The sequence below is a fragment of the Macaca mulatta genome, chromosome 18 (genome assembly GCF_049350105.2).
Source record: "Macaca mulatta isolate MMU2019108-1 chromosome 18, T2T-MMU8v2.0, whole genome shotgun sequence".
Classification (NCBI taxonomy): domain Eukaryota; kingdom Metazoa; phylum Chordata; class Mammalia; order Primates; family Cercopithecidae; genus Macaca; species Macaca mulatta.
This window is the reverse complement of record NC_133423.1, coordinates 78,957,749-78,969,899: the sequence shown is the minus strand read 5'-3', so window position 1 is coordinate 78,969,899 and position 12,151 is coordinate 78,957,749. Positions and strand designations below refer to the sequence as shown.

At 39.0% G+C, this 12,151-nt stretch overlaps 1 protein-coding gene across 21 annotated transcripts in view; it reads right to left on the bottom strand.

Moving 5' to 3' along the window:
* Positions 1-12,151, bottom strand: part of PTPRM (protein tyrosine phosphatase receptor type M) — an 829,686-nt gene that overhangs the window by 494,239 nt on the left and 323,296 nt on the right. For all 21 annotated transcript variants that reach the window (XM_077975162.1, XM_077975163.1, XM_077975160.1 and 18 more), the window contains one exon: positions 2,805-2,883. In XM_077975162.1, coding sequence (XP_077831288.1) covers positions 2,805-2,883 — 79 coding nt within the window. The remainder of the gene's footprint in view (positions 1-2,804; positions 2,884-12,151) is intronic.

The following is a 12,151-nucleotide window of genomic DNA, read 5'->3' as shown; positions in this document are numbered from 1 at the left end:
GTACCATACATCACCTTGGTACAGAGCCTGTTTTGCAATTCTGTGCCCTCACAGCAGTTCCCAAAGCCAGTTAGGTATTAGCACAGGTATTCTCCAAAGGAGAGAACATAAACACCATTTCTATAGCCATAGGAAGCTATCTCCTATGGGAAGAACAAAATTGCATGAGACACGTTTTAGGAAGGCACTGATAAGCATGAAGTCTTTAGGTCTTTGCTGCACACAATGACTAAAATCCAGTAAAATGGAAGGGGCTACACTTCAGGAGCTATTATGTTGGCTAGTGGCCAGATGTGGAAGAAGGAGCCCAGGATATGTAATAGAAAGCCATGTGCAGCCTTGACTCAGCCACCACACCTGCACCCAGTACACCTGCCTCGCCATGAGCTCTGCTCTAAGAAACAAGGAGGCAGACTATTTCATTAGAGTGCTCAGCACTTAGTAGGCATGCAATTACTGGCTCTTATTTTTTTAACCTCCTAGTAAGAAGTGAATCAGAGACCATGAACTTTGTGCATATTAGAAGATCTCATGGCATTTCCTAGCTGGAGGCTATTACTCCAAGGATTTGGCTGAGTTCCAGCTCAGGTAATTGCATTCTGCTTCCTAAATTTACCCTGCTGTTTCAATTAGGTACAGCCTTGATGGTTTTCCTGGGAGGGGACAGGGAATCTTCTTGAACTCCCCAGTTTTGCTGACAATAGAAGAAAAGACAAATGTAACATGACACAAAAGTAACATCTGCCTTTGTAATGAACAAATGATTGCTTTCTGTTATCTTCAACGTTTGGCAAGCTTCAAAGCACCAAATAAAGATATGAGAGAGAGCAAAACCCCTTTAGATGGAATTTAGACACCTGTGTTGTGATACCTTCAACAGGTAACAACCACACAGGCCTTCTCTATAAAGCTTACAAAGAGGGTCCTGGTGATCTATTCGAATCCATGCAATAAAAAGCTGAGCCACTCCTGCAAATGTTTCTATTTTTATTATTATAGATATAGCCACTCTTTCATAATTTTGGGTAGAGTTCATCAGGAAAGACCCGTGAAATGTATGAACTAGCCAGTTTCTCTTTCATGCCAGAGATCCTAAAAATAAAGCAGGTTACCATCCCTCAGATGGCCAAAAATTTGAAGTCTGGTGACATCAATTTTGAACAAAGATATAGGGAAAATAAAGCCACCATGCATTGCTGGTGGGATTATAAACTGGTTCAGACACTTTTCATAGCATTTTGGCAGCATCCAAAAAAATTAAAAATGTGTCTGCACTACATCCCCGCAATTCAGCCTCTAAGAACACACTCCACTGAGGCTCTCAACACTGCACCAGGAGGCACATCCCTAACACTCACTGCAGCAATATTTAATATAGAAAAATGGGGGGGGAACACTAAATGTTCCTAAAATACTAGAAAAATAGAACTAGTAAATCCATATGATAGAATACCATGGATTGACCTAAAACATCTAACACTAAGTAAAAAAAAAAAAAAGTTGGAATACAGAGAAATTTGTATGGTTGGAAACCATTCATTAGCATTTACAAAAGGCAATCCTTACTTTTTTGCTTTTATAAACCCATGGGGATTATGAGAAAGAGTGTACATACACACACACACACACACACATTTGCAGTGTTCAGTTGCTCGGCACTGTATGTTTCTCGGTAAAAGTTGAGGCCCAGCTCCCTTGACAGAGTGGGAAAAGTCAACAACTAACGTGCCTAGTCACACCAATTGCCAGGCATGAATGACTGCGTGATCTAGCTTGCTCACTCTGACTATGCCCCTCAGGGTTTTGCACCTAAAGCCAAAGATGCCAAGGCCCAGAGTCAGTGCAGGATGTCTAGGGCAAGGGTCATCTTTCAAGGGTAAGGTGCGCAGAGACACAGCGCCAGCTCCCCTTGACCTCGCGGCTGGCTCCACGGCCATAGTGCTTGCTGTGGCTGCTTGCATAGCCTCACTTTGGGGGCCTGCTCATCATCTGAGTCTAGACTACCAGTGATATCAGGAATACCACTGACCTCCAATTCTCTTTCAATAGGATGCCTTTTCTGCTTCAAGCAGCTACAGTCTATTGCTGTGTGCAGACTAGAAACCATAACAGGTGCAACAACCAGCTCACCACTGTGGTGGCCCCTGGGGGGCAGGGTTTGGGGAGAAATATATCTAGCAATCTGCACTATTTTAAGGAAAAAGGTTCACATACAAATATGATAAACTGTTCGTTGTTCATAGTAGATATTTTTAAAATTATATGCTTATCACCAATTGTACTATTTTTAAAGTACTAATCTTTAAAAGATGAAGAGCAGGCCATTTCTGGGATCCCCAGATTTAGGTAGGTATCTTATATTTGACAGATCCCAGGCCTGTTTGCAGCTATATCATCTGAAACCATGTAATAAATACTAAGGAACTGTGCCAAAAACATACTGGACTTAGAAACAAAATGCAAATTCTCAATATTTAACCTTGTGCTACTACTGAAAAGGGAATTCCAAAGTCCATGGCAACAAATAAACAGGTTCTTTGCAAAGATGTCTGAGCGTGCCAAAGAATTCCTTCATTCCCCATTACTGAACCAAATTTTAAAATACTTAGACTTATACAAACCATGGCATTTACACCAAGGACATGCTTTCGGATTTCTGGGCTGGCAAACCAACACATACAGGTCTGTCAGGGAGGTGTCTTGGCAGGATGACCTCTTCACAGGTTTTCATCCCTTCTCTTCATTCATCATGTAAATATGCCCCCAATGATGTACCCAAATATTTACAAGTAAAGACAACTTACTACACGGATGTCCTAACACCTTCACCTCATCGATAGCGAGATAGCCTTGATGTCCAGAAGTTATCACTTCAAAAATCACCTGGAAAATTAAGAAAGATTTACATTATTTATTCATTTCGTCTAACTTTTTTCAAGTATCTGCTATATATAAGACATATAATTTCATTTATTCTTTCACCAATTCATTCATTAATGTGCCTAACATCTGCTAGTCAATATTCCAGGTTCTAGACTACAAAGATAGGTAAGACCCCACCCCAATCTTCAGGGAGGTCAATAGGTAGTGAATGAGTTAGACAGAAGCCCAATTTAGAAAACCCACACTGAAAGGATACTTCATGGGGTTGTGGGGGATGGCACGTACACCGTAGGAAAAGCAAGGAAGCTCACAGGATAGTGAGTTGGCACAGACGGCAACTTGTTGGTGAGTAAACTGCTTGGATGGGAGATGAGGACATGGAGATAGAAGAGGCTTTGGGGTTCCCTCTCCACAAGTTTCGGCAAATAGAAAGGATTCCCCACCCAAAGCCAGAGTCGAGCCTGTGAGAGATCCTGAACATGAAACAAAGTCTAAAGAAGACTTTTAAGGTTGCACTGTATGTTAAACCCACTGCCATACACACATTAGGATTGTAGTTGTTTTCCATCCAGAGACAACCTTAAGATTTAGATTGCTTTAGGTGATCTAACCTTTTCTGAAGGTTCTGAAAGTAACTCTCTGACCACACTGGACCATGTAGGGTAGTAAGTTTTATGTAAGTGAAAAAAAAATACAGTAAGTGTAATGAAAGAAGAGTGCAGGGTACTAGAAGAATATACACCCGGAGGACCTCCCATGAGGAGGTAAAATTTGCGCCAACGCCAATAGCTGCAGGATGAGAAGGAGCTAACAGTGTGAAGAGGACCAGGCTCAGTCCTGGGCACACATGAAGGCCCTGAGGTGGTCGTGACCATGGCCTTCAAGGGGAGAACTGGGACCTACCGACACAATGGTCAGCTGTGGCCAGGCTGCAGAAGACTTCACTTTAGGACAGAGACACAAGGAAACACAGCCTATTAATAATGCAGTGAAGAGACTATGACAACTGAACATCAGACAGCAGAGCTATGAATCAAGAGCAAAACAATATAAAAATGTCCACAGTGGCAAAATCAAGAGAGCATTAGCTATTCTTTGATAATTGGAGAAGCAAGAGAAGAGGAAAAGGCCTACATGCCTGGAGGTTCTAAGAATGGTAGACTTTTTTGAGATGGTGGAGCCACTTCAGAGAAACTAAGGCAAAAAAGAACGAACCAGGGCTAGGCATGGTGGCTCAGGCCTATAATCCTAGCACTTTGGGAGGCCGAGGCAGGCAGATCACCTGAGGTCAGGAGTTCGAGACTAGCCTGGCCAATATGGTGAAACCTCATCTCTACTAAAAATACAAAAATTAGGTGGACATGGTGGCATAAGCCTGTAATCCCAGCTACTCAGGGGGCTGACACAGGAGAATCGTTTGAATCCAGGAGGCAGAGGTTGCAGTGAGCCGAGATTGTGCCATTGCACTCCAGTCTGGGCAACAAGAGCAAAACTCAGTCTCAAAAAAAAAAAAAAAAAAAGAAAGAATGAACGAACGAACGAGTAAAAGGGTTATCAATTTTCTTAATCTGATTAATTGATTACTAAGTGTCAGTTGTCAGGCTATCATTTAAAAGATCCACATGAATGTTATTTTTACCTCCATTTACACACAGAATGAAACTATCTCACTAGGGAACCATGACTCATGATGGTAAGTCTTAAAACACAACCTAACCATTGCTCTCTTGGAGATTCATCCCAGAGAAATGTAAACTTTCATTCGTATAAAAATCTGTGCACATTATGTTTATAGGAGCTTTATTCATAATAGCCAAACAACAGAAACAGCCCAGATGTCCTTCAACTGGTAAATAATACACTGTGGTCCATCCACAGTATTAAATACTACTCAGCAATAAAAAGGAGCGAATTAATGATGTACCTAACAACTTGGGTGAACTTCCCCATAGCTATGCTGAGTGAAAAACACCAATCCCCAAAGATCATGTACTCTGATTCCATTTATGGAACATTTTGTAATGTTAAGATTTTAGAAATGGAGGACAAATTAGTGGTTGCCAGGGGTAGGAATGGAGGAAGATGAGGCAGAAGGGAGATGGGTTTGCTTACAAAAGGACATCACCACCACTCCTTGTGCTGGTGGAATTGTTTAGCATCTTCAATACGGTGGGAGATACACAAGCCTAATCAGGTAACAAAATTGTACAGAACTAATTGTATATATTTGTACAACTGTACAGAAGACAATTGTACCATAGTTTTGTAAAATGTTAGCATTCTGGGAAGTGGCATAACATGTACTCAAGAGGATCTCCTTTTTTTCTTACTACTGCATGTGACTCTACAATGGTTTCCATTACAATTTCAATTTATAAAAGTAATTATAAGTTAACATTTACTAGGCACATATGTTACATACACTAGGAAGATATCATTCCATTATCTCATTAGTTCATACAAAAAAAATCAAGAATTTCATGTTTCAAAAAAAAAATGAAAAACTTTAGATACAAAGTAATTGTCCATAAATGCAATGAGTCTATCATAGATACAATCTTTAAACTCAATTTTTCTGACTCCAAATATGATGTTTTCACTTCTAAACATTGCTCAGACAAAAACTTTGATCCTAGGCCTGCAGTATTTTGTGTATGCGACGGATGTGAACCTGGAGAAAGCAATCAGCAGAGCCCAGAGTGGAAAAGCTCAAGAGGCTTCCTAGAGTGCAGGGACAAAGCCATCCCAGAAACTCTTGCTAGACTAGATGACACTGTGCCACAACACTAATACAGTAACATATAACACAGGGGAGAGGAAAGGCACAACAGAAAAACAGAAATGAAATTAAACTTCATCCTGTTCGTAAGTTTAATAAATTGTTTCCACTGCCAATACAAGAGAAAGGAAGATATGCATGGATATTCCTGCAATGGGACCCTGCTAATTTCTCTCTCTACTACTAAAGTCTATAAGAAGACAATTGGGAGTACAAAAGGTAAATGAATATTGAGAACAAGTAAAGGAAAAAGCATTCCTGAGGCCCTCAAAACAGGTCCCCTGAATAACAGTCACATCCTGTCTCCTGGGAAACAGCTACCACTGGCACTGCAGGAACCTGCAAGCTGCTCTGATACAATGGCTACTGCAGGGACAGCCGAGGGGTGGCTGCTGATGCCACCACTACCAGCCACACAAGAGCACGGTTGCTGTGGTTAGGAAAATGTATTTTGAAAACCAAATGCAGAAATGTTCATCAGACCTTCCTTCATTCCACTTGCCATCCTCTCTTCCTTCTTCCTCCCTCTTATTCATTCACGCATTCATTCATTCAATGAACTCAAGGCTCTACTGAGTGCCACCCCTCTGCCAGGCACTGTGATAAGCACTTAGAATACATCATGGATAGAAGAGCGGAAGAAATCTTTCCTCATCAAAACTAACTTTCATATTGAAATTTTATTTTGCTTTATTAACTACAATGGCTGAAGCTTCTAGTAAACATGGAATTATCCTTATTCTTTGAAGGGAATGCATTACCTTTTAGAACACAGTGTACATGTGAGACATGCTCATGTGGATCGACTTTTAATTTGATATGTATGTATAAATTTAATCCATAATGTTTTGTTTAAACCTATACAGGGCCATACCCCTACCAAAGCAAAAGACAGTGCAAAAAAAAAAAAAGGCAGAGACGATCTGAGACCTGGAAGAGCCATCTAGACTTCTCTAGATCTGTTTTTCATCCACCATGTCAAAGAATGGATGACTCTCAGAAGTTTTACGCTAAGAAATTCTGAGTCTTTTAGTCCACATATTTATAAAATATCTACCACATGCTTTGGAGTATCTAAGCATTGCAGACAGTTTTATAAAATGTAAGCTTTAGTTAAGGAAAAAACAAGAAACATAAATGATGAAAGAATAGAACAAGACAGCAATGGCCAAATGACAGATTCAAAAAACACAGCTCATAGCAATGGGATCCTTTCCCTGCCACAGAATCATGCCTCTTCCTCCCTAAACAAGCCAGGAAACCTGTGACACAACTCATGGATTTCCCAGCAACTATCTGCCTTCATCCCTATGGACTAGAGGCAAACACAGTCTCAGAAACAAGCCAGTGCGCCCCAGATTTCCCAGCAAGATGACTTGTCAGCAAGGCCAAAAGAATTAAAGACAAGCTTCTATTTGCAATTTTATTTGCTCCCCTCAGTCTTCCAACTAGAATATCAAGAGGCAAAGAAGGGCAGCATCTGATTACAAATACGTTTCCTGCCCCCTCTGAGTTTAATTAGAAACTTTAAAAAGTAAACTTCTCAAACTTGGCAGGTTCAAGCACTGACTTAAAGCGCTAATTGCACAGTCAAGAAGAGAAAAACATTCTTTGTTGATCCGTTTATGTGTGCATGCCTACCCATACATACATACAAAATTAATACATAATATATAAATAAAAGTTTCTTATGTCATACATTTAAAGTGTATCACAAGTTTGAAGCAATAACTTCTATGTTTATTAAAACCATTTTCTAGTTCTTTCTTAGAAACTTTTTAAGGGGCTTATGAGTACAAGTTTTATTAGCTGCTTCATCAAGTTTACAACTTAGTATACAACTGTTTCAATACATACAATTAGAAAGTAGGCATGAGCTGTACTGGAGAGTTTCCTATTGTGAAATAAATATGACTAAACAAAGCTATCTGAATTTAGACGCTATACAATAGTCTGAGATTACCTATTTTAAACACCCAACCATTAAGAGATTTCCCTTTGTTTTTTTTTCTAACAAACAAGAGGATTAAAACATGCAGCTCAGGCCGGGTGCAGTGGCCTGTAATCCCAGCAGTTTGGGAGGCTGAGGCGGGTGGATCACAAGGTCAAGGGATTGAGACCATCCTGGCCAACATAGTGAAACTCCATCTCTACTAAAAATACAAAAATTAGCTGGATGTGGTGGCGTACGCCTGTAGTCCCAGCTACTCGGGAGGCTGAGGCAAGAGAATCACTTGAACCCAGAAGGCGGAAGTTGCAGTGAGCCAAGATCATGCCACTGCACTCCAGTCTGGCAACAGAGTGAGACTCCATATCAAAACAACAAACAAACAAACATGCAGCTCAAAAGATGAGGGTCATCTTAAATACGTTTCTTATAAAGAGATTTTGGAATTCTTTTCAAGGTTCCATTGTTGTGAACTCTGGATATCCGGCAAACTTTTCATTATGTATACCTTTCTAGCCAGTGCCCTTATAAGGTGTCAAAAGCAAAATTAATCTTTTTTTGTCAAATAAGGAACTACTCTCAGGTATTGCTCTAGTGAAGTATACCAAGTGTGTGCAGAACCCAGCGGGAATCACAGGAATGTTTGAAAATGCCAGCATCCAGGTCGAAAAAGATTGAGGTCAGAGGAAACAGTAACATGAGAATACCAACAGTACCATTGGAAAAGGAAAAAAGAAACGTGTAAGAAATTGATCTGGGAATGTGTCATGTTCATTTTTATGAAACAGAACAAAATATATTGAAAATATTCTATATTAGAAGGTTCGAATTTCTTATGGAGCCATGTACCAAGTTTTTCTTCAAAAAGAATAATTTAGTAATTTTAAAAAACCTATTTATTTGTATACTTCCATGTCCTAGGTATCCTTTGCATACATTATCTAATTTTCCCCCATCAATTATGTGAGGTGGGTCACATTAGCTCCCTTTCAGGGATAAGTAAGCCGACTTAGAAAGGTTAGGTAATTTTTCTGAGTCCACACAAGTAGTTACAGGGTTGGGTCTATTCCTAGATCTATTTTGCTTCCAAGTGTGAACTATTTTCATGTTGCCAAACTGCCTAACTAGCAAGTATGAGAGACTATATGTATATAGAATACATATACATATACATATGTATATATACACACACATCTCTTTTAATGTATAGATACCCAGGTTCTAAAATTTTTACATCCAGATTTATAAGAAATATAGCAATTGGGAAGAGTGATATGGCACAGTTTTGACAACATGAAGTTTAATAAAAGAGCTGGCAAACTACAGCCCATGGCCAAATCTGTCCCACCACCTGTTTTATATTGCCCACAAGCTAAAGATGGTTTTTATAGTTTTCATGGGTAGGAGAAAACAGAAAGAAGACTATTTTGTGATACATGAGAATTATATGAAATTCAGATTTCAATGTCCATGAATAAAGTTTTATTGGAACGAAGCCACGTTTATTCATTTACATGTTGGCTATAGCTGCTTTCATACAACAGCAACAGAGTTGAGTAGCTGCCACAGAGAGCGTTTGGCCTGTAAAGCCTGAAATATTTACTATCCAGCCTCCTGTTTTTAGAGAAAACTTTCCTGCTTGGCTCACCAATGCACCATCATTACTCTGGTTAACAAAAAAGCCCATGTCAAAAGCAATACTTTATCACAGCTAAATACAATATGCCTTGCGCTCCACGGGTGAGCCTCACATTCCAGCAATCAGAAGACCCTATCCCTGGCTTGCCTTGTTTTCAATTATATTACACGTGTGGTTTTCTAAATACCCACTTAAGTTTGTAATATCATTATCAAATGTTTAAAATACATACTTGCAATATACCAAAACAAAGCCAGAAAAACTAATTACTTCATAGGCCTCAAAATATCAGAAAAATTAAAAATAAAATAAATAAAATAAAACCTAACTCATTTAGAAGTCAATAATCTTCTATAAAGACACTGAACTACTGAGAATTAGTAACACTTTAATGTTAAAACCTACCCTAAGATCTCATTTTATACCCTCTTCTTTGGTGTTAGCTAAATTTGGACTAAATGGTTTTTGTTTGTTGTGTTTACTGAAACAAACATTTTTAGGAAAAATGTTTTTGCCCTTTAGCCCAATGTAAATTGTGATTATTTTAAAAGCTGTGGGTCTGAATCACAGAGTCATGTTATTATGAAATAATTTTGTCACAACACAGAACTTAGTTTTGTATCACTTTTTTTGGACTTGGCTTGACAGAAAATACAGTCAATCCTCATTATTCAAGGCTCGTATCTGTGAATTTGCCTACTTCCTAAAATTTATTTGTAACCTCCAAAAATCAATACTTGCAAAGCTTTCATGGTATCTGTGGACATGCACAGAGCAGCAAAAAATGAGTTGCTCAACACACATGTTCCCAGCTGAGGTCAGGCAGGGCAACGTTCTGTCGTCTTGTTTCAGCTCTGATACCATAAAAGAGTATCCTTACGGCGGTCTAGTTAGTGCCATGCTTTTCCATTTTTGTGCTTCTTGTTGGTGATGTTGCTTTTTAAAATGAACCCAAGTACAGTGCTTCCGGGCTGTCTAGTGCTCCTGAGAGTGCAAGGAGGCGAAGACAAGCCTTAAGGAAAAAATATCCGTTAGAGGCACTCCAGTCAGCATGAGTCACAGTGCTATTGGCCTTCGCCATAGGTTCAAAGTTAATGAATCAACAACATAAATACGGCATCTTTCAACAGAAACACATATAAAATGAGGTGATGTATTGATCAGTAAACAAAAACATTACAAAAACAGTGTGACCAAAGGCTCATAGGAACCTAACCCCGTATTTCCTATAGAAGTAGTTCCGTATTCACTAATTCAGTGTTCTCTGTGATTTTACAGAACACAACTGCTGCAAATAACTGAGAATCAACTCTATTCATGTGATGTGGTTCACTCTGAGTCTCCATTTCAAAGCACTGTTTTGCTGATAACTTCCAGATATTTGCGGCCCTGGGATGTAAGAAAATGTACAATAGAGAGAATCAACATTCATTCAATCTCAACTAATAACATTTCAGGAGACAAGATGTTGTATCCCTATAGCCTTTGGAGACTGTGGGAAAAGCCATTTGCTTTTAGAGAGGAAACAACTGGTTAACCAATTGTTTAAACTGACTATTGCTCTCATTTGCTCATGAAAATCCATCCTGGATGCTGGTCTCTGAGAGGTTTGACATCAGGCTATCCTTCAGATGTCTGCCAAACAAGAGAGATGGGGAAGCAGTTTAACACCACAGCCTCCCTGATCCTCCCTGCTTCAGTGAAGAGCAAAATTAGCTTTCCATGCTGCCACTTTTCCTTGCTATGTGTAAGCAAAGAAAGGGGATTTGCTTACCAACACAGATACTCACCCAGGAAAATGTGCTGGTGGAAGTCATTAGTCAGTTCCCTAGAACAAAGGGGATTAAACGTTGGTCCTCCCACACATTACCTAGTCTATCCTTCTGGTTTTGATTTAAATGAAATGCAAAGGTGGGTCACACCCATTTACAAAAACTTTATCTTGTTTGTGTCAAATGAGTTACATAAAAATAGAACATATAAAGTTTCTGTAATATTAAAGAGTCCTGGCAAAACCACAAAACATGTCACATTAACAATCATGAGCAAAATATTCAAGCATTTGTATTTGTATTGACATGTTATCAGAAAATAAAATAAAAATCTACTTTGGGAAAGGTAAAGGCACTCAAAAAACAGCCAAATTTGCAATGGAGCTAATTATTAGTGCTTGCAATGTTATTTTTAAATGTCTTCACCTGTTTTTCCTACCAATAACACAATCATCCTCACTTTTGTTTTCTCCTTCCCTTTAGAGAAAAGTATGATATAATCATAGGTCATACACTTATTCAACAGGCCATGCACAGAAATTAAGATAGAGGAAAAAAACATGGCTTAGAAGTCATAAAGAACAGGACTGATATGTATATAGCAGCAGACCATGCAGAGATTAAGATGGTAAACAATAGAAGTACTTATCCTTTATCATTACATAAGAAGTACAAGAATGAAATTTAGAGATGTGGCAAGTTTTAAAAAATAATCAAAAATAAGATCTTTGAGGATGAAAAAAAAACATCATGCAAATTGTTCTACTTCCTAAATACCGTTCTAAGTCAATATTAAACTGACAACCTACTGTGTCCCCAGTGGTTTCTTGAAACATATTGTATTTTTTAAGCACAAAATGCAGAGTATTGGGGCACCTACTAGACTAGCTTTCCTGCTTGAGACAGTGATATTTCACTGCCACAGCAAATTCCCCACATCCTCTGGAGGCATGAAGCAATTCAATTGTCTTGCACTTGGAATAAGGGCCATAGCCAAGGAATTTATGGAGTCAAAGTATGTTCTCTTTTTCAACTGGCACATATCAGTATTTCCCAAGTGTACTTCAGGGAACACTAGACTCAAGAAATACTCTGCAAAGCCCAAAGTCTGGCCCCAGCTGTGCACCCAC